Source organism: Kogia breviceps, chromosome 1 (assembly GCF_026419965.1).
Source record: "Kogia breviceps isolate mKogBre1 chromosome 1, mKogBre1 haplotype 1, whole genome shotgun sequence".
In the NCBI taxonomy this organism is placed as follows: domain Eukaryota; kingdom Metazoa; phylum Chordata; class Mammalia; order Artiodactyla; family Physeteridae; genus Kogia; species Kogia breviceps.
This window is the reverse complement of record NC_081310.1, coordinates 193,492,438-193,520,231: the sequence shown is the minus strand read 5'-3', so window position 1 is coordinate 193,520,231 and position 27,794 is coordinate 193,492,438. Positions and strand designations below refer to the sequence as shown.

The 27,794-nt window shown below is 52.7% G+C and overlaps 2 protein-coding genes and 1 non-coding gene across 23 annotated transcripts; 2 read left to right on the top strand and 1 right to left on the bottom strand.

The window, feature by feature from the left end:
• The first annotated feature begins 476 nt into the window (after positions 1 to 476).
• Positions 477 to 15,513, top strand: FBXO6 (F-box protein 6). 20 transcript variants are annotated; one of them, XM_067017339.1, is made up of 8 exons: positions 508 to 616; positions 2,258 to 2,391; positions 7,596 to 7,857; positions 10,936 to 11,231; positions 13,123 to 13,249; positions 13,730 to 13,825; positions 14,705 to 14,840; positions 15,082 to 15,513. In XM_067017339.1, exons 4-8 carry the CDS (start codon positions 10,967 to 10,969, stop codon positions 15,253 to 15,255), a joined length of 798 nt encoding a protein of 265 aa, XP_066873440.1. In that variant the 5' UTR covers positions 508 to 616; positions 2,258 to 2,391; positions 7,596 to 7,857; positions 10,936 to 10,966; the 3' UTR covers positions 15,256 to 15,513. The 20 variants fall into 20 exon arrangements, with proteins under 20 accessions (XP_058897986.1, XP_066873440.1, XP_066873523.1 ...); XM_067017372.1 differs by lacking the exon at positions 508 to 616 and adding an exon at positions 750 to 878 and having other exon boundaries at positions 7,623 to 7,857; XM_067017412.1 differs by lacking the exon at positions 508 to 616 and adding an exon at positions 750 to 878 and having other exon boundaries at positions 15,113 to 15,513.
• Positions 15,514 to 15,605: 92 nt separating this feature from the next.
• MAD2L2 (mitotic arrest deficient 2 like 2) lies at positions 15,606 to 20,837 on the bottom strand. 2 transcript variants are annotated; one of them, XM_059042090.2, is made up of 9 exons: positions 20,628 to 20,837; positions 20,213 to 20,264; positions 19,999 to 20,117; positions 18,730 to 18,801; positions 18,034 to 18,134; positions 17,145 to 17,239; positions 16,747 to 16,820; positions 16,153 to 16,245; positions 15,606 to 15,911 (listed from the first exon to the last, which is right to left on the bottom strand). In XM_059042090.2, the coding sequence occupies exons 2-9, from the start codon at positions 20,250 to 20,252 to the stop codon at positions 15,870 to 15,872; spliced, it is 636 nt and encodes a 211-aa protein (XP_058898073.1). In that variant the 5' UTR covers positions 20,253 to 20,264; positions 20,628 to 20,837; the 3' UTR covers positions 15,606 to 15,869. The 2 variants fall into 2 exon arrangements, with proteins under 2 accessions (XP_058898073.1, XP_058898092.1); XM_059042109.2 differs by lacking the exon at positions 20,628 to 20,837 and adding an exon at positions 20,395 to 20,496.
• A 3,620-nt stretch (positions 20,838 to 24,457) lies between these two features.
• LOC131746787 (U6 spliceosomal RNA) lies at positions 24,458 to 24,561 on the top strand. The gene has a single exon (XR_009332654.1). It is a non-coding gene; the product is annotated as a U6 spliceosomal RNA (small nuclear RNA).
• The last annotated feature ends 3,233 nt before the right edge of the window (positions 24,562 to 27,794 follow it).

Here is a 27,794-nt window from a genome sequence, read left to right as displayed (position 1 = left end):
TTGTCCATAATTTGCCCCAACTGCACATGCACACAGTTATTTTTAGTCCCTTATAGTTTCTTTGTAGCTTGTCAGCTCAAGGAGATTGTTTGTCCCGGTGCAAGCACTGCAGCAAAGGGTCCCAGGTCCCAGCCTGTCTCAGGACCACCACCCACTAACTGTATGGCAAGTTAGCAAAAGACACTCTTACTCGGAGAATATGCAGCCCTGAGTTAACAACCTGGCCTGGATCAGGCACCCTTAGGCAGTGCACACCCTGCACGATTCTTTGTGGTTGCCTGAAGTAGGTGCTTGATAATTATTTGTGGAATGAAGAAAGGAATTAATTAACTTAATCCCAGCAAAAACGTAGAAGCGGTTTTTACCTCTGAGTAAGTCCTACGGACTGTACGAACCAGACTCAAGGCCAGAGTTTCAGCAGTCACCCTCCAGGCGGGGGCCCACCTCCCTCCCTGCGTCCAGGGAACCGGAATAGAGGTCTAAGGAGTGTCCCCCAGAGGGGAAGGCCTAGGTCAGGAGGCTCCGGCCTACCGGAGGGAGGTGGAAGAGAGAAATTAGGTCCCCACTGCTGAGCCGCCCACCGCCTGGCAGGAAAGACCGAGCTTCACGAAACGAGGTCTGGAGCTCCCCTGACGCCGCCCCGACCCTGAGGACACCAGATTTCTTGCTCACGTCTGGGGAAGTGGTCTCGGCGTGGGGCGGGGCGAAGTCGAGGGAACAGCAGGCTGGGGCCGCGAGGGAGGTGGCCTGAGCGCGGCGCGTGACGCAGGCGCCGGGCGGGGCGAGAGCTGACGGTGCCGCCGAGGCCGTACGCTCCAGGCAGACCCCGAGCTTAGGTCGCGCCGAGCGCTCCGCCCCGCGCTCACATCTCGGCCCAGGCAGGGGACGGGTAGGGGGCCAACAGGTGCTGGAGGGGGCTTGGATGTTCGGCGCTGGGGGGCGGTCGTCGGGACGTTAACCGAGCTCGTCGACGCTGTCTCCGGCCGGCCGGGAAGCCCGCGGGGGGAGCCACTTCCGGGCGGGGCGGGGCGCGGGGCGGGGCCAGCCTCTGGGGTCGGATAGCTCGGCGCGGAACGCTTCGCTTCCGGGCTTGGCCGTTCCGGAGGAGCGGCGTCTGTGGCCAGTGCGGCTTAACCTCGCGTGCAGCGCCCCGGCCAGGGGACAGGCTAGGAACTCTGGGCACCGTCACGCCCGCAGGGTCTGGGACGGGGGCCTAACTTCCCCAAGCCGCAGTTTCCGTTTTCGGAAATGGGCTTAGTAACAGTGTCTCGCGTGGTTGTAGGGAGGGTCTATAGAGAAAAGGCCGGCGCGTGGCTCTGGGCCTAGTACGTGGGAAGCCCAATCGATGCGAGGTGGCTTCTTAGGGCTGATGTGGACGTTTTCACCTCAAAATGCCCCAGGATTTCACACCCTCCACCCTTCTGCATTCAGGCTTTGGGGATGGAGTCTAGTGATGACATGTGACCAGAGCGAAAGACCAGACTTTGGACGATAGGTCGAGGAGGTGTTTGTACCTGAGACGCCTCCTACTTGGAGCCCAGGGACTTTTATTTGTCCTAGACAATGCTTTTAGAAGTTGCCAACATTTAACTTTGACAGATTTCATGTTTTTTAAAAATGTTTAAAATCCCTCCTGAAAAATGGGAAGGCCTGGCCGCATGGAGTATTTTTCCATCATAGCATCTTGCACAAGCTACAAGTACCTTATTTATATATTGTTGTTGTTTTTTTTTTCCTCTGATAATGGAAAAATACTCCCTGGGCAGGTGCCAGAGTGTGTGCCCACCCTCATGTTTTTAATGGGATGAAAGCTTTGAGAAGACTGAGCTGTGTGAAAATTTAAAAAGGGAAACCTCACTAAAATGGAGTCAGGAAATGAGGAAGAGGAACACTTGACAGTCAGTACAATCCCAACATCAAGAGGCATACTTGGCATACCTGGCGGGAAGTGAGACTACTACTGCCAGCTGGAGGAAAAAATGATTTTCTCCTTGCCTGGCAACAGCTCAGCCAATGAGAGACTGTCACAACTCAACCAATGAAAAGCCACTATACTTCCAACTCCCCGTGTCTTCCAATGGGCTTTTTGTTTCTAAAAGCCCCACCCAACTTTCCCTTCTCCTCTGTAAAAGAGTCTCTTCTCCTTTGCTTAACAGGACTTGTAAGTGGTTAGTTGCATATCCTGCCTTGCAGTTATTTGCTGCTCCCAAATAAACCTGTTTTGCTAGTAAAATAAGCGGCTATTTTATTGTTTTAGGTTAACATTACACGGAGGTTTCACTGAGATCCAGAGAAGACCCCCAACAACTCTGAGGCTGGTGAGCAAACAGGTGCTGGTACCCACAGATCCCACAGAACTCACTGCTTTCTCACCAACTTTGCAGTTTGAGGGTAAGTTTTTCTCCTGGATCTGAGCTCCGCTCTTTTTGCGTTTTGAAGCTCTCCAGGTTTTATTTGGGATCTGTTTGAAGGCTTCGTCCTTTTTTGTTAAGGCCTTGTTTCTCTGTGAGTACTTGGTTGGCACTTTGGCCTCACTCTTGAAATCAGGCTGTTCCAACTGGAACTGTGCTAGCTTTCAGTCTGACTACTTTTGGAACCAGGCTGTTCCTACTGAAACTGTGCTGGTATTTGGCCTGTGGGCTCTTTAAGAATGATTCTTTGGCTCTAGAGAAAAACCCCTGAAAAAATGGGATCCCAGTTATCTAAATGTTTTGAGGGTGCCCCCCCCCTTTTCAGGGACCCTGGGCATTTTTAATGTTTAAAAACTACGGTCTCTCCTTATATACATTTTTAACTAAATGGACCAACTGAAACAGACGTAATTTAGAACATCAGTGACCAACGTGGGGAACTTCTGAACTCCCCAAACTTCCTTTCTTAAAATTGTGTTAGACAGCCACAGATCTGCAGTTGTCAAAACTGAATTGGACACCAATTTCGATTGGTATTTTAAGGCTTCCAAAACGTATCAGGAGTCTAAAATTGCCTCTTTGCAATATACAATTTTTAAAGTCACTGAGGCAAATAAAATATTGAAGAAAGACAAGATGGCTTCTGAGGTCTCTTTTTCCCCTACCCTGTCTTCTTTGTCTCTGGGTGCTGGCAGTCGTCTTGTGCTCAGGCCCATCCCAGGGGCCATCTTCCTTTCCTTCTGCACCTCCCCAGTCGAACTCTCTCGCTGAACTTCCCTTTTTCCCTGCAGCTCCGCCGATTTTCCCTGCTCCCTCCTCTGAGCCTATCAGAACCTGCTGCTTAAAGTTAATCTCCTGAGGATTGAAATAAACCCCAAATTACTTCTGTTCCCTGGACTAAGCCAAATTGTGAGCCATAGTTCAAGAGTTTCCTAAAGTAACTGAGGACCCCCATGGGTTCGCTGAAGATTTTAATTAATACTCGTTCAAACCTACCAGTCTGGTTTCTCAGATTGATATCAGTTAGTCCACGTGCTTGTTGGTGAGGGTCAAGCAAACACTGGATGAAACTAGCCCATGGGAACATTCTGGAGGGGATTTAGAAGAGCAATCCCCTAACTTTTGGCAAGAGGCTAGAACACTCATTGAAAACCAACACTGAGCAATTACAGTAGCCTTTCCTAAGCCTGTTGATCAGAACAAAGGTCAGCCTTGCATACAAAAATCTGATGAACCTGTTCATGGCTATTCTAATCGACTTCAGGTTATTTTTAAAGAAAACTCTGGTCTTCCTTCAGATGTTGAGTCCACTAGGGTAACTGGCACCTCCACATTTATTAGTGGGCTGAACCAGGATCTTTTCCTTTTATTTAAAAGAACCAGGATGGAATGGGAAACTGTGTCCACTCTAGATTCATTTGGCAGATCAGCTCACTTGCACCCTAGATGAGTCACCAAAAAGAAAGACCACTAAAATTCTTAATCTTCCACTCCGGCAAATGAAGGTCCCTAAACAAACCCCAAAACCGTCTCATTTCTGCTATTGCAAAAAGCCAGGGCATCGGAAAAAAGATTGCTACAAATTTAAGCGTTCCAGGAGTTTTCAGCCCTCTCAGCCTTTCCAGTGTCCTCCTAATGCCCAGTGAGGGGGCTCTGAGGAACTACGGGGGCTCTTCCCAATCCTCCCTGCTAATCAGCTCGAGGAAACACCTCTCCAGATTGGGAAGGAATCCCTCTCTCTGTCCTTACTGACAGCGGAGCCACTCTCGGTGCTCAACCCCACTGCAGAGCCCTCCTACGGTTCCGAAGGTGGGGATCTCTAATAATAATCCTCAACAGCCTCCTGTCTCTGAACCTTTTCCCTTTTGTTTAGGCCCTTTGAGAGATACACACTTTCTCTCCTTAGCTCCTCTGCCTCCGTTCACTTATCAGGCCAAGACTTCTTAGAAGAGTATTATGCTGAATTTCTTTCTCCCAAAAGGGGGAAATCATTCTAGAATTTGACAGTAGCCATCAAAATAGCCAACCAGGTAAATTAAGAGACGCTTCGACATCTTTTACTTGTTCTGTTTCTGGCACTGCTGGGGCTGATTCTTGAAACACTGATCATTTGTCCCTATTGAATCAGCTACCACCGTCCTTATAGGCAAAAATCTCCAAATGATATTGGCGAAATTCACAGGGCACCTTCCATCAAGATTCAGATAGATCCCTCTCAACCTCTCCCCAGAATTAATCAATTCCCTGTAAGTAAAGAAGCCCTTCAAGGTATAAACCCCTAAAAGAAGATTTCAAGGCTCAGGACCTCATTATCCCTTGCACAAGTCCCTGTAATACACCTATTATACCTGTGAGAAAACCCAAGGGCTGAGGATGGAGGTTTATCCAGGACCTCTGAGAAATAAACACTGTTATCTCTCAACACCCAGTTGTTCCTAACCACTGCATGCTACTGACATCCATTCCCACTTGAAGCAAGTTTTTCACTGGGACTGATCAGTGAAATGCAGTGTATTTTTCAACTTCTTCTAGTTGATAAGGCTAGCCAATATCTTTTTGCCTTCACCTGGGATGGACAACAATATGCTCATATAGTAGTGACCCAGAAAGTCCTTCTTACTTTTCACAAATCTTGAAAGCTGATTTGGAAGATGTAAAGTTTTCGGCAGGTTCTCCTTTGTTACATTATATAGATGACTTGTGCCTATGCTGTCCTTCTCAAACCTCCTCACAGGAAGGACAGCATCCACCTGCTAAAATTTTTGGCCTTAAAGGGACATAAAGTCTCCAAAGAAAAATGGCACTTTGCTCAAACTCAGGTTCAGTATTTAGAGCACGTGATCTCAGAACAGGGACTACTGGATCTAGATAGACTCCATGACATCCTGAACTGCCCAGAATCAAAAACTAAGCCGCTAAGGTTTTCTTGGGCTATCTGGCTAGGTTGAAATTGGATCCCAATTTTCTCTCTTCTGGCTCAGCCCCTACATGCTTTATTAAAAACCGGCAAATCTGACCCCATTAATTGGGGAGATCAAAATGACACAGCCTTTGAAGACTTAAAGAAAAGCTTAATGAGACTACCTGCCCTTGGGCATCCTAATTACCAGCTTCCCTTTTCCCTCTTTGTATGTGAGAAGGCAGGGAATGTCCTCAGAGCCCCCAAACAGGGGGACCATCAACGACCCGTAGGATATTGTAGCCAACAGCTGGACCCTGTGGCACAGGGATATCCCCCTTGCTTCAAAGCCATTCCTGCTACTGCCCTCGGGTTAAGGCCACCGAAGAGACAATCATGGGATCCCCTTTAACCATCTTCATACCCCACGCAGTGGAAGCCCTCCTAAATTCCCATCCACTCAACCCTTTTCAGTCAGTTGCCTCACCTCTTATGAAATCCTTTTGCTAACTGCTCCTCACATAGCTCTTTCACATTGTACTAACCTCAGCCCTGCTACTCTTCTCCCCTCCTTCACTGACAAAACCCCTCTCCACTGCCTGACCCTTACTGGTCACCCTTTGACTCCGTGTAATAATTTAGAGGAGACTCCTCTAGCCAATGCAGATTTTTCATGGTTTACTGATGGTTCTTATTTAAAGGGAGAAAGTGGTAAATATTGTGCTGGGTATGCCATTGCAACTCCTTCTGATATTGTTGAAGCAATGCCTTTACCTATGGCTTAATTATGCAACAGGCTGAATTATATGCCCTCACTGAGGTTTGTACTTTAGCCAAGGGCAAAACTGCAAACATTTATGCTGATAGTCAGTATTCCTTTGGAGCAGCCCATGACTTTGGAATAACATGGAACCAACAAGGTTTCCCTACCTCTAATGGGGAAAAGATTAAAAATGTCTCTTATATACAAAATCAGTTAGGTGCTGTACTCTTGCCAGCTGCCTTGACTATTATTAAGATCCCTGGGCATTCCCAGCTTGAGTCTCTGTAGGCTGAAAGAAACCACCTTGCTGATATTTCTGCCCAAAATGCTGCTCTCAAAGGAACCAATGACCAAACCTCTGGTATGATCCAAAAGGATGCTCCCCAAGATAACCATCTAGAAATGCCCAATGCCCCAGAAAAGGAAAAACAGTGTTGGGGATCTAGGAACTGCTGGTTCAATAGAAAGAGAAAACTCTGGTTTGGGCCAAATAACAAACTGGTCCTACCAGAAATTCCGATTCCCACACCTCACCACTGTACATGCATTGAACTCTTGGTCCAGTGACAAAACGATAGCATTCGTGAATGAATGTTGGCGGGGAAATATTAATAAGGCCACAAAAAGTACCTACCTTCTTGTCCCACCTTTCCAAAATACAATCCAGGGAAACCTGTTTGCACTGCTCCCAGGCACTTTGAATTGCCTAATGGGCCATTCAAAGTTTGGTAGATGTAGAGGGGAAGGGGGGGAGGGATAAATCAGTAGATTGGGATTGACATATATAAACTACTCTGTATAAAATAGATCACTAATACGGACCTATTGTATAGCACAGGGAACTCCACTCAATACTCTTTAATGACCTATATGAGAAAGAATCTAAAAAAGAGTGGATATACATATATGTATAATTGATTCACTTTGCTGTACACCTGATACTAACACAACATTGTAAATCAACGATATTCCAATTTTTAAAAAAGTTTGGTAGGTGGATTTCACATAGCTGTCCCCATCTCATGGATATAAATATATTTTATTACATGGTCTATATGTTTTCTCATTGGATTGAAGCCCTCCCTTGCAGACAGGCCACTGCTTCTTCTGTGGCTACAATTTTGATAGAAAAGATTATCCCTACCTGGGGAACCCCTCTTGAACTTCACAGTGATCAAGAAACCCATTTTACTGGTCAGGTGCTTCGACAAGTTTGTGCTCTTTAACTGGTTTTCCAACATTTTCACTGTACTTACTATCCTCAATCCTCAGTTAGTGGAACGTACTAATGGCACTATTAAGACCCAGTGAGCAAAATTCATAGAGACCCTCCCCCCAAAAAGCATTGCCATTGGTCCTTCTAAATCTCAAATCCACCCCTCTCAGAACTCAAACTCTCACCCTTTGAGGTAGTCACAGGACACCCAGTGTTCCTTGCCCCACCTACTTTTGACGCACAGCTGATGAAAGGAGATACGTTTCAATATTGTAAAGGCCTAATTGCTTCTATTAAAAATAACAGTGCTTGGTAGAGCAATCTTCTTCATAGTGCGCTCTTGGGAGACAAAGACCTTAAGCATCACACCTTTCAACCTGGAGATTTCATGTACTGGAAAAGACACCTCGAGAAGGACTGTCTTCAGCCTCACTGGAAAGGCCCCATCAGGTACTGCTAACCTACCCTGTGCCTCCAAACTTCAGAGAACAGACTCTTGGATTCATGTGACACATCTAAGAAAGCACCAGACCCTAACTGGACCTGCACACCATCTGGTGACCTGAAGGTAAAGATTTCCTGGATTTGAAGCAGATGACATCTGATGAGACAGCTTGCCCAAGATGTCTAGACAAGGCCTGTTAGAAGGTTTAGAATTCACAGAAGTGTCTTTCTTTCATCTAGACTATAAAACTGACTCTGGATTCTTACCCAAATTCAGTTTCTTGAATTTTCAACCTACAGTCTGTATCATTGATAAAACATCTGATTCCAAACAGTTTCTTTTGAGATAACAATACTGTTTAATTACTTCATGTTTATTCCTACACTGTGTCATTCCAAAATTCTTTTTTTTTTAATTTAATTTTTTTTATACAGGAGGTTCTTATTAGTTATCTATTTTATACATATTAGTTTATATATGTCAATCCCAATCTCCCAGTTCATCCCACCACCACCACCACCACCCCCTGCTTTCCCCCCTTGGTGTCCATATGTTTGTTCTCTACATCTGTGTCACTATCTCTGCCTTGCAAGCTGGTTCATCTGTACTGTTTTTCTAGATCCACATATATGTGTTAATATACGATATTTGTTTATCTCTTTCTGACTTACTTCACTGTGTATGAGTCTCTAGGTCCATCCATGTCTCTACAAATAACCCAATTTCGTTCCTTTTTATAGCTGAGTAATATTCCATTGTATATATGTACCACATCTTCTTTACAACATTCTTGTTTAATTCCTTCAGTTTTGAGTGCGCCCTTGCTGTATTCACTACTCTAAGATACAGACTTTTGGATGGGAAATTCCTGAGAGATCTCCCTCCTACCCCTCCTTGTTACTCAAATGTGACCACAATAGGTTTCCAGTCTGTGCACTTTCCCTCTGACATGGGACAGGACCCCAGAAAAGATCCTTCCTGGCATCAAGGGACAAAAGGCCACTGAATGCTGAATAAAAAAAACAGACAAAAACCCTGACTCTTGATCAGTGATGCTTTTGGAGAAAGATCTTGATCAAAAGGGGGAAATGTGAGAATTAATGAAGGGAAACCTCACTAAAATGGAGTTGGGAGGCCAGAAGGGGGAGTACTTGACAGTCAATACAGGAAGAATCAATACAGATCTCTGGCAGGAAGTAACACTACTAGTGCCAGCAGGAGGAAGATTTTCTCCTTTCCTGGCAACAGCTTAGCTAATGGTAGACTGTCACAACTCAGCCATTGAAAAGTCACTATATTTGGAACTCCCAGTTTCCTCCAGCAGACTTTTTGTTTATAACAGTCCCTCCCAACTTCCCCATCTCTTCTAGAAAAGAATTCCCTCTGCTTTGCTTAATAGGACTTACAAGTGGTTCACCGGTTGCATGTCCCAAATTTCAATTCTTTGCTGCTCCCAAATAAATCTGTTTTGCTGGTAAAATATCTGGCTGTTTTATTGTTTTAAGTTAACAACTGCTTCTTTGGCCAAGTCGCAATGAAAGATGAAAAGTCTCCCCAGTGTCCCTACATGTCCCAGGAGAATATTCCCTTCCCCACCCATAAGCAGATAAGGCCCATCTGCTCCAGCCATCTTGACTGACAGTGGCTATAGGCCCACTCCCACCCACCTGAGGGAATCCCCTTAGACAGCTGGATAACCAGGATCCCCCCCAGGCAAGATTCAGGCCAAGGTGGTGGCACTGTAATTTTCCCAAAACCCTGTGCAATTCAGATGTAGAGGGAGGAATGTGTTCTTGGGGGCCGGTACCTCTGCAACTACTGGAGAGTTGTTTTGCTCTAAAGCTAGGAGTGTGGTTAATGATGCTGTGGAGCACTTCTCAACCAGCCCTGTGCTAAATGCTTTACTTGTACTAACTCAGTCCTCCCAGCCCTTCTGAGGTCGGGACAGTTACCACCTTTCTTGGGGTGGACTACCTTCCCAGCTAGTCACTCCAGGCCAGGATTCAAACCCAAGCAATCTTGCTTCCTCACCTTCAACGTGCTTTTCCGTTTCTGGGCATTTCAGAGTGGCCCGATGCCTGACCCAGAACTGTCGGGGAAGCCTCCTCATTGGGATGTTTTATCACAGCTAAAGTGGGCAATTTGGGGAGAGAAAGTTTTCTCAGCCCATCACTTAAGTTGTGAGCTAGTCTGTGGATGTAATAAAGATTTCATGTTCTTTTTTTATATATATACATATTCTTTCCCTCACACTTTTTTTATTATTATATTTTTATTTTTGGCTGCATTGGGTCTTTGTTGCTGTGTGTGGACTTCCTCTAGTTGCAGCGAGCGGGGGCTACTTTTCCTTGTGGTGTGTGGGCTTCTCATTGCGGTGGCTTCTCTTGTTGTGGAGATGGGGCTCTAGGCGTGCAGGCTTCAGTAGTTGTGGCACGTAGGCTCAATAGTTGTGGCGCACAGGCTTAGTTGCCCCACGGCATGTGGGATTTTCCTGGACCAGGGATCAAACCCATGTCCCCTGCATTGTCAGGCGGATTCTTAACCACTGTGCCACCGGGAAGTCCCAAGATTTTATGTTCTAACGGTGAATTCATAGTATTAAAATAACATCACTGAAAGCCTTTGCAGAGCTTACAGACAACAGCATGGCCTTGGCAAAATCTCATGGTTCTCCAGGCCCACCAACTGAAAATTAAGCAATTAATTTTTTAAAATTAATTAATTTATTTTTGCTGTGTTGGGTCTTCGTTTCTGTGCGAGAGCTTTCTCTAGTTGTGGCAAGCGGGGCCCTCTCACTGTCGCGGCCTCTCTTGTTGCGGAGCACAGGCTCCAGATGCACAGGCTCAGTAGTTGTGGCTCACGGGCCTAGTTGCTCCGCGGCATGTGGGATCTTCCCAGACCAGGGCTCGAACCCGTGTCCCCTGCATTAGCAGGCAGATTCTCAACCACTGCGCCACCAGGGAAGCCCCCAGCAATTAATTTTTTAATGGGGGGGTGGGGCCTCTTAAAAAATTAGTCGCTGAAGACTTTATCAATATTTTTATTACACTCTTCCAAATGTGCATAACATGTGGCCACTCTGTATTTTGAGGGTCTACCGTGTACTGGAGAGGAGCTCCAATGTTCCCCGGCCCAGGTCCCTGGGGGTCTAAGGGGCCCACCCCCTTGGTCAGAGCTCATGAGCACCTTTGCTCCCCACAGGCCTGTGCGTGCGTGCCACCCCGCCGCGGCCATGGCCCTGGTCAGCATCAGCCAGCTGCCCGAGAACATCCTGCTGGAGGTGTTCACGCACCTGCCCGCCCGCCAGCTGCTGCTGAACTGCCGCCCTGTCTGCAGCCTCTGGCGCGACCTCATCGACCTCGTGACCCTCTGGAAGCGCAAATGCCTGCGTGAGGGCTACGTCACTGAGGACTGGGACCAGCCCGTGGCCGACTGGAAGGTCTTCTACTTTCTGTGCAGCCTCCGCAGGAACCTCCTGCGCAACCCGTGTGCCGAAGGTGGGCCGGGGCCTGCTGCTGGGCTGGTTCCGTCCCTTTCCTGAACCCCAGGGCCTTTGTACTTGCTGTGCCCACACTACCTGGAATGTTCTCTCATCACCACCACCCCCCACCAACACCTGTCATGCTCCCTTGGTCCCTCTCCTCATTCTTCAGGTCTCAGTTCAGAGATGTGCCCTGGTCCCCGTCTGAAAACAGTGCTCCCCACGCCTGTCACATGGCCCCATTTCCTTCCTTTGTAGCCCTGCTCATAACCTAGAATAACTGAATCTTTTTTTTTTCTCTCTGCCACAAATTTCAAGTTCCTGGGGCCTGACAGATCTTGCCACTCTGCACCCTGTGTCCACATAGCATGTGCTCAGGAAACGTTTGTTGAATGAATAAACACACTGCAGACCCCCCTCCCCTTTAGTTCAGTCTGTGCTGCCTAACGTTGAGGGAGGGCTTCCTGTGTGCCAGGCACTAGTCTGAGGTCTTAGAAATGTCATCCTCCCGTCACCCCATGATAAAGAGGAAGAAAGTGAGGAATTTGAGAGGTAACTACGATCACATGGTTTGAGGCTCCTGTTTTGCTTATGCTCTCTTATATATTTGCCAGGCTTTTTTTTTTTTCTTCATTTAGTACCAGGCATCATGCTTCCTACTTGGATGTAGCAGCAATTGATTAAGAGGCATAGTTTGTACACTTAGAATCCCCTCCTCTCTTTATCCTCGTGAAGGTCCCGAGAGTTAGCCAAATAAGAAGGGTCTGGCTCCATTTTATAGATGGGGAGCATGAGGCCTCCCAGATGAGTGTCTTGCTCGAAGATCTAGAACTGCCCAGCTTCTGGGGTCCAGTCCTGACTGCTGAAGGCCCCTAGGCCCCTCTCAGAGGTCCCATAGACAGTGCCCCAGACACTCAGTCTCCTGGCCTGCCCCAAATTCTGCTCAGAAGCTGCCCAGCGGGGCCGGGCCACCAGCTCAGCTCACACAGCCCTGCAGAGCCAGCCACCCAGCCTTGCTCAGCTCTCCCCCTGGGCCTGCCCTGGGCACTGGCCTGCTCTGGATCTCTGAATTCCTCTTCTGGTTCTCTACTGGGGGGCTCCCGGGGCACCTGGGGAATCGATGTGGGCTCCTAGTAGAGGGAGCAAAGGAATAATTTAGAAAAGCTCTCCTGGTGATTGTTCTGGAAAGCCTGGGTAGAGAAGTACTGTTTCCTGAGGTCCTCTCAGCTCAGTCTGAAGGGGGAGATGGGAGGGACAGCCTTACGCCTACAAACCTGCCAAGGCAACCTGGTGGGGACCCTTCCACCAATACGGGGTTACTACACGCCACTAACCCAGAGGATGCCCAGCCTCCCAGTCCTCGCTCCTGCCCTGGGCAGAGGGGGTCCAAGTGGGCACAGTAGGTTCCCACGAGCCACCAGCAAACCCCCCCAGATCTCAGTCACCCTCCTAGACGTCGACGTCGGGGGAATGCCAGTCGTCTAGTAAGTGGTCTGAGTTGGGACAAATGCACATTAGCCATTAAGAACAGAATCACCCACACAGGCCCTTCATAATTTAATGGTTCGAGAACTGAAACTCGGGTATTTCCAGAGCCCCTGGGCAACGTGGAAGTGAGGGAAGGTTCTTTTAGAATTTCTGGCCATACTCTTCTTTTTTTCCAGCTTCACGTTAGGAGTTGAGCCGCTCAGGGACAAAGTGGGAGGCAGAGGGCCCAGATCAGAATTGATGTGCTGGGCACAGATGGGAACGTGGGGTGGGCGGGGGGCTTTGTAGGGCGGCTCCAAGGTGCCGTGGGGTGCATGCCTTGAGATCTGAGCCTTACCCCCTCCCTCCCAGGACCAGGTGGAGAGGGCCAGGCTGGACCTTCACCCAGAGGGTCTCACTGTAGCTTCTGTTTTTCCTAGAGGATATGAGATCCTGGAAAATCGACTCCAACGGAGGGGACCAGTGGAAGGTGGAGAGCCTCCCCGGGGCGCATGGCACAGACTTCCCCGACCCCAAAGTCAAGAAGTACTTTGCCACGTCCTATGAGTAAGACGAACTGAACTGAGAAGCTGTGTGGAGGGAAGAGGGTCTGGACAACCTTTTGCCAAATCCCAGGCCTAAGTGAGGGCCTGTGTGTGAAGCTCCAGAAAGGGGCTTCCAAAGCCAGCTCAGCATCTACCGCTTCCTGGGGCAGGAGGCAACTCAGTGGCTGGGTTAATAGGCAGTGGGGGAGGCGAGCAGTTTGAGGAGGCCGGGAGCCCGTCAGGTAGTTGGGGTGAGTCAGGGGTGGTACAGGTTGTGCCCAGTCGAGGGGCCTGAGTTCACGGAGGTGCCCTCCTTGGGTGCCCAGGACACTGGGCCCTAGGACGGATGAAAGCCACCCAGGCCCGAGTGGGTCAGACTCCCGGCACATTTCCCGTGGGCCTGCACGGAGGCAGGAGCCAGAGTCCTGTCCTGCAGCCCCTGCGCCACCTCCCTGGGTCTGGGCCACGCCTGGGAACGAACGCCTCGCCTTCTGCTCCGCAGGATGTGTCTCAAGTCCCAGCTGATAGACCTCAAAGCCGAGGGCTACTGGGAGGAGCTACTGGACAAGTTCCGGCCGGACATCGTGGTTAAGGACTGGTGGGTGGGGCCCTCGCCCGAGTCCCACACTCTGCGTCCCTCCCTCTGCTCCTGAGAGCCCCTCTCGGGGGTGCCGGCTGAGCCCGGCGGAATCCTGGGGCAACGGCTGCCCCCTCCCTACCGACAGGCCCAGCGCTTCTTCAACACTGCCCCCCGCCCCAACCCTGCATCAGCAGATGTTGACCCCAGTCTACAGATGGGGAGACGGAGGCCTACAGATGAGTTGTCACTAACAGGCGCTGGAGCCAGAGACACCAGGACCCAGCCTCCCTGGACCTCGCAGATACTCACATGCCTGTCCGCCTCCCCTACCCCTTTCACCGTTCATCCCACGACTCTATCCCAAGCCCCTACTGTGTGCCCAGAACTTTGTCTGGCCTGGCCCAGGGCAGAAGCAGGACCCTAGTGCCAGCCGGGCCCCAGGGCCGCCACTCTGACGGTGGGGGGTTGGGGCTTGAGAGGTGTGCGGGGCTGCAGTAGGGCTGACCAGAGGGTGAGCTCTGTGCAGCCATCACACAGGCCACCCCTCCCGAACCTCCATTGTAACGTACAGGCGGTGACACAGATCCGACAGCCCAGGACTTTATCTCTGTAAAGAGCCTTTTGCTTTTTATGGTGACATCTTCACTGGAACACCCGGAAGCGTTTCCCCTCTTTCTCCGATGGGATTACTGAGGCCCAGCGCAGACAGACTGCTTACCCCAGGGGCACGGGGGGGCACAGGGGGCACTGAAGCCAGCTGGGCCTCACGGGCAGAGCAGGGAGATGAAACTCGGGGCTCCAACTTGTGGGCCTGCTGCCTGCCCGCCTCCAGAGATGGTGGCCTCCGGGGCCACCTCTGTATTGGGGTGCACAGTCCCAAGCCCTCCCCTCCCCCAGGTTCGCCGCCAGAGCAGACTGTGGCTGCACCTACCACATCCGAGTACAGCTGGCCTCGGCCGACTACATCGTCCTGGCCTCCTTCGAGCCCCCGCCCGTGACCGTCCATCAGTGGAACGATGCCAGGTGGACAGAGGTGAGGCCTCACCTGCTTACCCCTCGCCATCCACTTCTCCCAAGGCCGGGATGGCAGGAAACACGGGGCAGCCCCAGGGCCCAGGACGCACCAGTCCTCTGTCTGGAGTTCCTGCCTTCTGGCCCGGAGGCTCTCCCCTGCAGGACCTGACTCCAGCCGTCCCCTCTCCGGCTCAGTGGTCATCCTGTCTCGTCCCCTCTTCAGTCCTGGTGGTCACCTCCTTTCCCCTCCCCCCTCCCAGGTCTCCCACACCTTTTCGGATTACCCTCCAGGTGTCCGCCACATCCTCTTCCAGCACGGGGGCAAGGACACCCAGTTCTGGGCAGGCTGGTACGGTCCCCGCGTCACCAACAGCAGCATCGTCATCAGCCACAGCATGAGCAGGAGCCCGGCCCCCCCCGTGGCTCAGCCCTAGACCATGCAGGGGCCAGAGGAGGTGCCCCACCTGCCCTCCCCCTCCCCCTCCCCCTCCACAGGCCCTGACAGTCTGTCCTCTGACAGCCATTCATCCGTCCTCTGAGTGACAAAGGTCCCCTCCAGGCAAGGCGCGAGGCTGTAGCGGGCAGCGAGGCCCCCTGCCCCAGTTCCCACCTGGGGCAAACCCACCAGTCTGTGAACTTAACTGTCACGTAGCTCTGACATTTTGTTGTAATAAATGTTTTCAGTAAAACCAGCCTGGGGTCGGGTCTAGGGGTCGGGGTACAAGGTCCTCGGCACTTTGGCAGAGAAGCAGCCTCCCTCCCCTCCAGGTAGTGACAGCCCGGCTCAGCCCTGGGGGCTCTTTATTGAAACAACTGACAGCACAGTGTTTGAGGCAGCGTTGGCCAGCTAAGTCCCAGGAGGCTGAGAAATTGAGGTCCCAGCACCCTTCCCTGCCCTCCTGGGGAGGAATTCCTCCGGGCTGGAGGGTGGGTGGTCCATACACAGAGGCAATAAGAGCACTTGGAATCAGAGTGACCCTGCAGCACTGCCCTAGGCTGGGCCCCCAAAGTCCGGCAGTTGTGGCATCCACGGTGGGCGGGCACACCCTCAGCTGCTTTTATGAGCTCGCTCTTCCACGTAGAGTTGCATCTAACGGACAGGAACGAACACCGTGGTCAGGTGGGCAGCCAGGGCAGCTACTCTGGAGAACCCATGGGGTCTCCGTCAAGGGTGGGCTGTGTGGCCCCAGCCGGGGGTTAAGGGAAAGAGGGAGTTGGGAGCCTAAAGCCAGGCATGCCCTGGTCATCTCCCCCGAGCCTTGATCCACAGGCCGCCTGACAAGGCCTCAGCACACCCTAAATAAAGCAGACTCGGGCCCCAAGCAGCTTACCTTTAAGATGTCTGATGTCATGGTTTTCAGGGGTATCAGTCGGGGGTCGTGCATGTGGACGTCCTGCTCGTCTGCCAGGATCCAGGGGAAGTCCTAGGGAGGGGCCAAGGGAAGGGTGGCAGGGGGCTGGGTCCATGACCCGCCCTCACTTTGCTACCCTCTCCCCTTCCAGAGCTGGCATCCTCAGACTTCGGGGAGCCTCAGAATCACCAGGGAATCGCTGGCCGTGCAGGTTCCCAGGTTCCCCCACCGGAGAGAGGCTGCGTCTGTAGATCTGAGCTGGGCTGGGAGCCCCAGTGATTTAACAAGCCCCAAACACCAGTTCTGAAACTGGGTCAAGGATCCCCTCCCTTGAGAACCCCCAATGAGCTGGTGGTGGCTCTCCCTGCTCTCAGCGCCAAGTGCCCAGGCGGGGCGATGACAAGCAGGTGACCACAGAGCTAGCGCACCATGAGAGCTACCAGTGCCAGGCGCTGCCATCAGGAGTGTAACGAATGCCCTGCCGTAGGCAGCGCCCTCGCCCTCGCGGAACTCTGGTTTTCAGAGCCTCCCAGAGGTCTCCCTGCCCACCCTCCCACACCAGCCTCATCTCACCTTGATGACCTGGATCTTCTCCATGTTGCGAGTGGCGGCTTCTCTCGTGTGCACTAAGACTGTGAAGGTACAGCCTAAAGAGGCCAGAGTTTGGTCAAGCCTGGGCCACCCCATGCCTGCCGCGTGGCACGGCCTCTTCCCACCTCCCTAGCTGGCTCAGCAGCCCCGCAAAGCAGAGCGTAAACCCAGTGCTCAGACAAGTCACAGTCAACAGGGAGACTAAAGCCCAGGTGGAGTCCATCAGGGAAGCTTCCTGGAGGAGGTGGGCTTTCAGAAGAGTTCTAAAAGGCAGGAAGGAAGAGAGGAGGCTTGGTGCAGCCAAGCAGGGACCTGAGGACACAGACCAACACAGGTAGCCATGGAAATGCCCAGGGAAGAGGGGGTGGGAGTGAGCACACCTGGGGGGTTGTGGTCCAGGACAGCATCACATACACTGATCTTCAGGATGAAGGCTCGGAGCAGCTGCTCCACGTGAGACAGCAGGGAGTCTGAGCTGGGAAGCAGAGAAGAGGAGGGTCTCCCAGCACATGGGTGTCCCCCTCCCACCAGCAGGCAAGCAGCCCTGGGGGTGCAGAGTCCCCCTAGTGCTTCTGAGTGTCTTGACTTCTGAGGCCCTGGCTACCTGTCTCTACACAGTTGACATCATCTGGGGAGACTGAAACCAAAGCCGAGTCCCATCCCAGGCTAATTAAGTCAGAATGCGGCGGGGAAGGGGCACAGGGAACCCCAGTAGGTGGTTCTAATGTGCAGCCCAGTCTGAGAGCCGGGACACCAAGCCGGGAAGGGACAGGGCTTGCCCGAGGCCACATAGCAAGTGGGGACAGATTCTAGTGCCCTGACCTCACCACACGAAGCTGGCAGCTGACCAGCCCAACACACCCATCCAAGGTCAACTTCTAGTTGACTAGGGACTGGATGGATGCTTGACTGGGAAGTCAGGAAACTGGGTCTGTGTCCTGGCTCTGGGTGACCAGGTCAAGATCCTCTCTCGGGACCCTGGTTTCTCCATCTATAAAATGAGGTTGGGACTAGCCATTCACCAACGTTGTGATTTTCTGGGTGTGATACTGGAGGGTCTCCGTGTAACCTGTGTGATGTCCACAGAGACCACTGGGCGGCCGGCTGTGACTCAGACGCCAACAGGCCTCGTTAGGTCAGCACACCTTGCCTGTCTCCTCTCAGGCCTTTGGCAAGGCATTCAGGGGCTGCCTTAAAGGGGTGAGGGTGGCGGTATTACTAGGGACCTCACACCAGCGAGCACGTAGGATGGGGAGCGGGGCAGCGCACCTGATGGACAGCAGCGGAGGCTGGGTGATTTCAAAGACGAATTTCTCCACTGGGCGGTGCTCTTTGTCCAAGATGACGACCACCACTTTCTCCACATCATTCTGCAAAGGACAGGAACCCCCTATTCCAGAACTGGACAGCCGCCTCCCCCTTACCCCACCCCCCAGCCCCTGCCCGCTGCTCCCTGCCCAGGGAAGAATGGGAAAGGTACGCTCACAGCCCTGTTCAGCTTCTAGGCCCAGAGTCCCTGAGAGCCCAGAAAGAGGTTTGAGAAGTTGAAGTAGGCGCCCCTAGACATGAGTGGTACCCGCGGAGAGGAGAGGATGCCTGGGCCCCGCAGGGGTACCAGGGTGTCACAGGGAGCAGAACAAGGTAGAATAAGGAAGCCCTGAGGGGCCAAGCTCAGAAAGAACTTGGGGGCAGAGGGGGAGAAAAGAACAGGTGAGAAAGACCCAAAACCCTCTGGGCAGGCCCCAGTCAGCCAACTCCACTAACCAGGGCTCCCGGGCCCAGCACGCCCTGAACGTGCCCACATGCCCTGGGGCCTGTCCCTGGGCAGGGGTGGTCTCCAGAGTGCAGGGGACAGGCTTCAGGGTGTTAAGAGTCATGGGGACCCGGCATGGTCCCAGCATCACCCCATCCTGGAGCACGGAGGAGCTCTGGGGGTGGGGTGGGCTAGGGGCCTGGTGCCCTCACCTTCTCCAGAAGCGGCTTGACGCAGTGCAACGTGTCCTGGATATACTGGTTCAGCTCCGGGTGACAGGACATCTGCACACAACCCCATGATGGCTGGTGAGGCTGCAGCACTGATGGGGGAGCCATCGGAGACCCCCTCCAGCAGCCCAAGGGGCCTGTCTGCCTTCGGAGAGAGGCGCAGCGGTTCCCTAGGGCTCCCCACCCAAGAGACAGACTTCCCATCACTAGGCTAAGAATTGAATTATCCACAGAGGGAGAGAAGTTAGAAGATCCTAAGAATTCAGTGTCAACATTAGCATTTAATATAGCATTAGGAGTTCCTAACGCGGGGTCACTGAGCTCCTCCAGAGTCTGAGAAGTCTTTAAATTGTGAGTGTTTGAGCATACAGGCATTTTTGCAGAGACGGGATCCAGAAATTCAATCCATTTTCGAACGTTAAGAATCTGGAATGGACTTCCCTGGTGGCACAGTGGTTAAGAATCTGCCTGCCAATGCAGGGGAGAGCCCTGGTCTGGGAAGATCCCACATGCCGCGGGGCAACTAAGCCCGTGCGCCACAACTACTGAGCCTGCGCTCTACAGCCGGAGACCCACAACTACTGAAGCCCGCGCGCCTTCTGAGCCGGTGCTCCGCAACAAGGGAAGCCACCGCAATGAGAAGCCTGCGCACCGCAACGAAGAGTAGCCCCCTCTCGCCGCAACTAGAGAAAGCCCGCGCGCAGCAGCGAAGACCCAATTCATTCAAAAATAAATAAATAAATTTATTTTTAAAAAGAATCTGGAACTAAGGAGTTGTGTGGCCTCAGGCTTAACTTTTCTGTGCTTTAGTTACTTCATCTGTGGAAGATCTCATTTAAAAAAAAGGATTAAGTGAGATAAGTACCTAGTACACGGTGGGTGCTCAGTAAGTGCTGATTCTTTTTTTCCTTTTCCTCGTATATCTTTTTGTTTGTTTTGGGGGTTTTTTCCCCCCCTGTATATCTTGTAAGCTTTAAAATACAAAGATGGGGGGCTGGGGGGCTCTAATCGGAGGGCCTGGTCCCTAACTTCTAGCAAGGGGAACTCCCAGTTCAGAGGGGACAGAAGGAAACGCCACTGCGGTGAGAGGTTGTCGGGCTATCAGCAGCTGCCGGGAACTAGAAGGCAAGGCCAGGCCGCTGGGGACTGAGAGGGCTGAGCCTGAAGAAGGAAGAAAATTAAAAATCTCCTCTCTACCCACTCTGTGATACGGGGGTGACCCAGTGCACCCAGTCTGGATGTGGGGCTCACCTGGACAGGCACGTTGTACTTCTTACGCTTCTGGAAGATGCCCACCGGGTAAACCTCACGCACGTAGAGGATCAGGTGCACCGCCACCTCGAGGAACTCGCAGAGCACGTCGGCCACCACTGCGAGAGGGCAGAACCCCGTGCGCTCGGGGAAGTCCGCCAGCCCAGGCCCTCCCTCGACCCCGCGCCAGGGTCCGCAGGTCCAGCCTCTCTACCTTGACCAAAGTTGAGATCCTGTCGCGTGAGCGTGGTCATCCTTCCCGACACCTAGGGGGTGGGGCAGGAGCGGGAGCTAGTTCCTAAGGCCCCTACAAACGCAGGGCCCGCCCACCTCCACTGCCCCTCCCCTCCGTCTGTGGGGAATCTGAGCAGGACCGCCCCTCCCTTCACACAGAACCGGAGCAGCTGGGAAGGAGCCCCCACGCTGGCGTCAGAGCTCGGAGGCATCAGCTGCGCCGCGATCAGCCTCTGTGCACTGGCCGCCTCGCCCTGCAGTCTCCTGGGAGTAGATAAGGCCAGAGTTGTGCCCGCATAAAGGGCACCGCCGCAGAGGGAACAGCTGGATGCGCAGGGCGGGTAGCGTGAAGCCGGACACGCGGAAAGCGAAACTAGGCTGGAATAAGACTTCACCTCCTGCCAGGCTGGATTCTTCCCCTGAGGGAATCCCGCCCTTCTCCTCTTCCCCGGTACCGACTCCGGCCTCGATTCCGGACTCGGGGCCAGGGCCCCGCGAGGGAAACCACCGACCGATCACTCGCGCCTCGCGCTCAACCAGAGGCCCAGGCGCCGCTCCATGACGTCCGCGGCGCTCCGGCGGGTCCTAGCGCCGGCTTCCAGCCACGCCCACCCCCCGCGCAGCCAACCACGGGTGCAGGAGGGAGAGACGGCCAGAGGGGCGGGGCTTGGGAGGGGCGGGGCCCTGCCTGGGCGCCGGTGTGATCCCAGGGCCGGTGCTGCACCACGCCTCTTCCTTTCAATTTTAGGTGGGCGCAAAAAAGACAACTTGGTCTCCACATCGGATCGCAACGTATTTCCCCGCCCCCGCAGGGCATTTCTCTCGCTTTAGGAGGCGCGGGTAGAGGGAGCTTACGTGTTGCTGGTGAGAGCCAGCTGGAGGTCACAGCTGGGAACTATGGACAGCGACATCTACCGCTAGCTCCGCAGTCACCGTCCCCGGAACCTCAGCTGCCCAACCGAAAGCGAATCCGCCGGCTCCGGGGCGGGGACAGGGGAGGGCCGGCGAGCACCGGGGACGTCCCCGTCCCCACCCCCACCCGGAGCCTAAATGCAGCCAGTCTTTACCTCCCAAGAAGGTAAAACTTCCCGGGCCGTGCATCGTAACAATAGCTGACATTTATAGAGGTCCTGCCATGTGCCAGGGACTGGGCTAAGTGTGTTCGTGGATCAGCTCACTAAATCCTCAAAACAATTCCACGTGACAGTTGCCATGATGGTCCCCGTTTTACATAGGAGTCAAGTGAAGTTCAGAGGGGTGAAGTAACCTGCCCGAGTTACCCAGCTATTGGGGGAGGCCGTGGGCCTAGTTGTCTCCTGCCACTACACTTTGTAGCTCGGAAGTCCGCCAGAGGCATGGACTCTGGAAGGGCTGAGAGGACCCTGGGAAATAATAATATTAATATTAAAATAATTACTAACATGCATTGAGCACTCATTATGTTTCAAGCACTTATTTCTTTAAATCTCTCATTAACCCTAGGAGCTAAGCCTTCATTTTACAGTCCCGCTTTATAGATGGTAAAACAGTCTCAGAGATGTTCCCTAATTTGCCAAAATCACACAGTTGGAATACAAACCCAGTTCTGACTTCTACTCTAACTCCAGGGCTTCACCTTATTTTCAGCCCCTTTATTTTACAGATGGAAAAACTAAGGTCAGAGAAGTGGCTGAGGAGTTATGGCAACAAATCAGGGCCAGAAGTCCGGGGATCTTGTCTCTGACCTCCAGGGAATCAAAAGCTTGTTAGGAGTCATGCCCATCTGCTGGTACACAGATATAGCTAGGAATGTTTACCGTTCACTGCTTAGTATTGGAGACCTGCACCCCCTTCACCCCAGATGCTTTTAAACCCGCATTTACACACGTCTGATGGGGTGGGGGCAGGGGAGAGAATAACTAACCTAGCCCATTAAGCCAAGAATGCCAGCAGAGCATTTCGCAAAAGCAGTCCTAGGAAATCTGCATCAGGATCCCCAGGGAGCCCATTAAACATCTGGAACCTGGGCTTCCCGGACCTACCAGATCAGTTGGGGTGCACAGCAGGGCACTAGCCCTTTAACAAGCTCCCAGGGGCCCTGATGCCCAAGAAAGTGTGGGAATTGCAACCACAGTGGTTTGGGCTTTTCCAGGAAAAGTCTGCATTTCATAAAATTGCAATGCTTAACCCAATGGAATGGATGATTTATTTCAGAAATGGATGCACCTGGCAGCACATTTGGGGCACAGCAATCCTTTCCAAGACCTGGGGACCCTGCGCATGTCATATAGAAGAGGACCATTTCCATATGGAAAGAGCTGAGCAGCTCACTTGCTTGTAGACAGGCGTCCCCTGGCTCCTTGAGATTTAATCACTGAGGATGCTTTGGGAACTGGGGAGATTTGAGGGTCCCTCTTTGCCTGCCCCTGGAGCCCGCTCAAGCAGCATTTTCACTGGTAACAGAAAATGGCAGTCTTAAAGGGGCAATTCCTTGTAAAGGGTCCCTTAGGATTGGGGTCTAGGGTGGAGAAACTCAGAGCCCAGCGACTCGTGTGGGGCGGCCTCCGAGGCACAGTGTGAGCGAGCTGGGGGCTCATGTCAGGCATTCCTTCATGGGCCCTAAGCCCCAGCCCACCCCCACCCCCACCCCCGCCCTGAGACGACACAGTGCAAGCCACCCGTAGGTCTCCTGCCACACAGAGCTAAAGAACTTCAGAGAAACCTTGGTGGACATACACCCCAAAACTCTCATTTTCCCAGTGAGGACACTGAGGTCCCAAAAGCTTTGTTTGACACTGGGGTACCCACCCTGTCGATTGTAACCTGGATGAAAATGCCTAAGTTTGGGGCTTTGGATTCGGAGCCAGCCATAAACAGAGGAAGGGGGGCTAGGAGACAGATGAGGAGGGATCAAACTGATCGACCTCAGCCCCCAAAAGGCCTCCATCTCATTTGTGAAATGAACAGGCTGGACAGATGTTCCCTAAACCTCTGATGGCCTCGGGTTCCACGGGGGCCAAGAAGCTGGGCATGGGGCAGGGGTAGGGGGCCGAATCAGCATGGGGCCATGGGGGAGCTCTGTGAAAAGTCATCTGTTACTTCCATCCATTTGGCATCTGGTTTTTCATATCTTAATCGCATCAGCATGATGGATGGTCACGGGACCCAGATTACATCGTGGGGTTAATTTATTACACTTTTGGATACCCACTTGCTGGGAGACTGTTTTTCAAAGGTATTTGCATATTTTTCACCATAATGACAATGTGTAGGAGGACATCTGGGAGGGAAGGATGGATGTTTAGGAGGAGAGAGAGCTTATTTGCCAACTGAAGCAGGTTCCTGAGGGTCTGCAATGGGAAATCACTCCCTAGAGACATTTAAATTGAAGCTAAGAGAAGGTGAGATGCAAGAAAGTTTTGCGAAGACTGCATGGGTAAAGGAAGATTCCTGGGGTTCACTGCACAGCACACAGTGAGTGAATGGGGTATAATAACAAGCAGTGAAGTGTCCAGACCCCTAAGATGCTTCCAGACTCCCTCCCATTCTCACCATCCTGATCACAGGACATATTATCCATCCCATCCCATCCCTGCCTAAGGTTCCCAGGACACCAAACACAGGGAGGTGGGAGGAGCCACAGAGTCAGCACCTATAGCCTGGTGACAATCCCACTGATACCATGATATTCAGGAACCCAGCCAGCTGGGATGCCCCCTGAGCAGAGGCCCAGCCTCATTCATTCTCTTAGTCCAGCACCTCACCAGTGCCTGGCCAAATCCTGGTTCTGAATGAATGTGTGTCCAATGAGCGAATGAAAGAAGGAAGGCATGAAATGATGGTGGGCAGTGTCTCTTTGCCACTTGCCTGACATGAATCCTAATTTAGTCTGGATGAGGCGCAAAGACCTCGGACTTCAGTGCTTGGGCTCTAGGTGGTGGTGTGCAGAGAAGAGCTGCTTTCACAAGTGAAGCAAGAGCTGCGGAATGCTCACTACGGTGCCCCTCACACCCACTGGGCTGCTGCTTCTCTCCCCACCACTGCCCCTTAGCCAGCCGTGAGGCCTTCCCTCTCTGATTCTCAGTTTCCTCATCTGTAAAATGGGATCATGGCAGCACCAATTCCATAGAGTTGAGGAAGAAGTAAGTGAGATAATGTTTGTAAAAATATAAAGTACACAATGCCTGGCACATAAATGCCTAATTACTGGCTGTTATGACAATGATATTAACATTGACACACACACTTGCTAGCTTCGGCAGCACATATACAAAAATTGGAACGATACAGAGATTAGTGTGGCCCCTGTGCAAGGATGACATGCAAATTTGTGAAGCGTTCCACGTTTTTCTTAAAAAAGAGTGGATAGGGCTTCCCTGGTGGCGCAGTGGTTGAGAGTCTGCCTGCCGATGCAGGGGACGCGGGTTCGTGCCCCGGTCCGGGAAGATCCCACGTGCCGCGGAGCGGCTGGGCCCGTGAGCCATGGCCGCTGAGCCTGCGCGTCCGGAGCCTGTGCTCCGCAACGGGAGAGGCCACGACAGTGGTGAGAGGCCCGCGTACCGCAAAAAAAAAAGAGTGGATATATGTGTATGTATAACTGATTCACCTTGCTGTACACCTGAAACTAACACAACATTGTAAATCAACTCTACTCCAATACAAATTCTAAAAAAAGATCGACACACACACACTATCTAAGCCCCTAGAGCAAACACTCTGAACCAGCCATCATGCCTTTCAAAACCCCATCCAAAACATCCGTAGCTGCGCCCCTCTTGCCATTTCCATTTCCCAAGGCAGCAGGCAGCCCCCAAGACGCCCTTAAGGCGGGCATGCATCCTCATGGCCCGAGATGCCTCAAGACCAGTGGCTGCGGCTGAAGACAGCTCCTCTTCCCGCTCATCTAGTCTTCTGGTGTGAGGCCTGACCTGCCCAGCTGCCCCAGATCCTGGGGTCCACTGCTGACCTCAGACCCAGGTCAGAGCCCTGGCCTTAGGCCAGTAACGCTGGGCGGCCTCCAATAGTTCAACCAGGGCAAAGCCCCCATGCCATTCCCTCCCTGAAGTTCTGCTGACTCCGCAGTGTCATTGACACCTTGTTGGTCAGGGGGACCTTACAGGTCATCTCTTCTTAGACTTTGAACTTTTATCCACAGAAATGCACAGAGACACTAAATGTTTTCCACAATTTTAGGGGTTGCCGGGACCTCTGAAGTCATCCTCAACCACAGGGTAAGAACCCTTGATCCAACTCAACTGCCACTTTTTTAAAATAACTGCTTTGGGCTTCCCTGGTGGCGCAGTGGTTGGGAGTCCGCCTGCCGATGCAGGGGACGCGGGTTCGTGCCCCGGTCCGAGAGGATCCCACATGCCGCGGGGCGGCCGGGCCCGTGAGCCGTGGCCGCTGAGCCTGCGTGTCCGGAGCCTGTGCTCCGCAACGGGAGAGACCACGGCGGTGAGAGGCCCGCATACCACGAAAAAAATAAAAAATAAAAAAAAAATAACTGCTTTATTGAGATATAATTCACAAACCATAAAGTTCATCCTTTTAAAGCATGCAATTCAGTGGTTTTTAATATAGTCACAAAGTTGTGCGTCAAACACCACTAATTCCAGAACATCTCCATCACCCCAGAAAGAAAACCCCCCGCCTACATTGGCAGCCACTTCCCCAGTCTCGCCTTCTGCCAACCCCTAGCAACCAACCACCAGTCTACTTTCTGCTTCTATGGACTCGCCTATGCTGAACATTTCGTGTAAATCATACAATATGTGGCCCTTTACGTCTGGTTGGTTTCACGTAGCATTCGTGTTTTCAAGGCTCACCAAAATTGCGGCATGTACTGGTACTTCATTCTTTTTGTGGCCAAATAATATTCTGCTGTATGAATATACCGCATTTTGTTTATCCACTCAACAGGTGATGGATATTTGAGTTGTTTCCACTTTGGCCACTCAAACACGGGGAAACCGAGACCCAAAGTCACCATAACCTAGATGGGATAGGAGTCCAGACCTCTCCCAACATCCTCCTTTTCCTGCAGCATCGCTCTGGGAGGACCCAGAGAACAGAGAGTCCAAGCACGGCAAAAGATCGCCCCACTGGCGAATAGCCATCGCAACAGCATTTGAACCAGAGGATCCAATAACTTGCTTCTGGTTCAGTAAATGCTGGGCCCCAGCTTCATCCTTGACAGAGAGAATCATACCCACTGTCCCCCTCCCAGGCCCAAGCCACCATCACCTCTTCTCTGCCACTCTTCTTAGTTGGTGTCCCTGCTTTTGTCCTTTTGCCAAATGCACTCTATTCTCAACTTTGGGAATCAGAGTGAATTTGTTAAAACCTAAGTCAGATCATCTCTCTGCTCTGCTCACAACCCAGTCCCTCCTGGTGCCTTCCCATCAGGCTGATAATATTACCATAACAATAGCAGATAATTTCTCTAGAGCATATGCTGTGGGGTCAGGACCTTAGGAACATTATCTCCTTACACAGGCCACTGCACTTAATCCTTGAACCCTGAGAGTTACGGATAACGGTGAGCTCAGACAGGTTAGGCCCCTTGCCCAAGCATAGGGGGAATGAATGACAGCAGAAGAGGAGCCCAGGCATCTAACCTGACTACAGAGCGGAGCTCTTAAACCTCTGAGCTATAATTTGCCACACTGGAGAAAGAAGAAAATAGAAATGGAAGCCGCTGGGCCAGCCCTGGGCGCCAGGCAAGACTGCTGCTTCCCGCGAACGCGGGCCCTACCCACCGCTCTTTGATCTTTGCAGCGCCTGCGGCCCCCCTGACCCCGCGGTGAGTTATGGGGGCCGCGGGACCCATAACACAACATTCCGGGACTCCCAGGGTCGGCGGAACGCGGCACCCTGCTCTGTGATGGATGAGCCACCCCCTAGAGCTGGCTTTGTCCTGACTGGGCCGGGTTGGGGAGCGTCAGACCTACTTTGGACGGGGCGTGGCGAGAGGCGGACCGCGTGTGCGTGTGCGTGCGTGTGTCTGTGTCTGTCTCTGTGTCTGTCTCTGTGTTGGGTAGGGGTATTGTCTTTTTCTCTTCCCTCCCGGGGAGTGTGAGTGGGGAGCGGACACTAGCGCAGCCGTCAATGCTCCCGAGTCTCACCTGGTAGCGCTCTGAAGACCCCCCTGGACCCCCACGTCGAAGAGCGACCCCTCCCGGAACCTCGCCGCCCACTCGGCGCACTTTCGGAGGCTACTGAGGCCCCGCGGTGCCCCGTTCCTCCTCCCTCGCACAGGGCATTTCTTCCGTCCCATTTGACAGCCTAGGCGGAATAATCCTTTTGGGGAACCGCCGGCCTCTGCGCTGCCAGACGCGGCCGCAGCTGAGCGCTCAGCTCCGATCCATTGTTGGGGTCCGCCAGGGACCCCCTGCCGCGGCCCTTTGTCGCCCGCTCCCTGCCGGGCCGCTCCAGATGCGCCACCGCTGCCCGCGCCCCGCCCGTCCCACGCGCCCCGGCCCTCGCCGAGGCGGCTCTTCCGCACCGGGAGGCGTGGGCCCGCCTCTCCCGGTGCCTGCACGGCCGCCCGGCTGCGCCCGCCTTTGTCTACCTTCTTTGTCTGC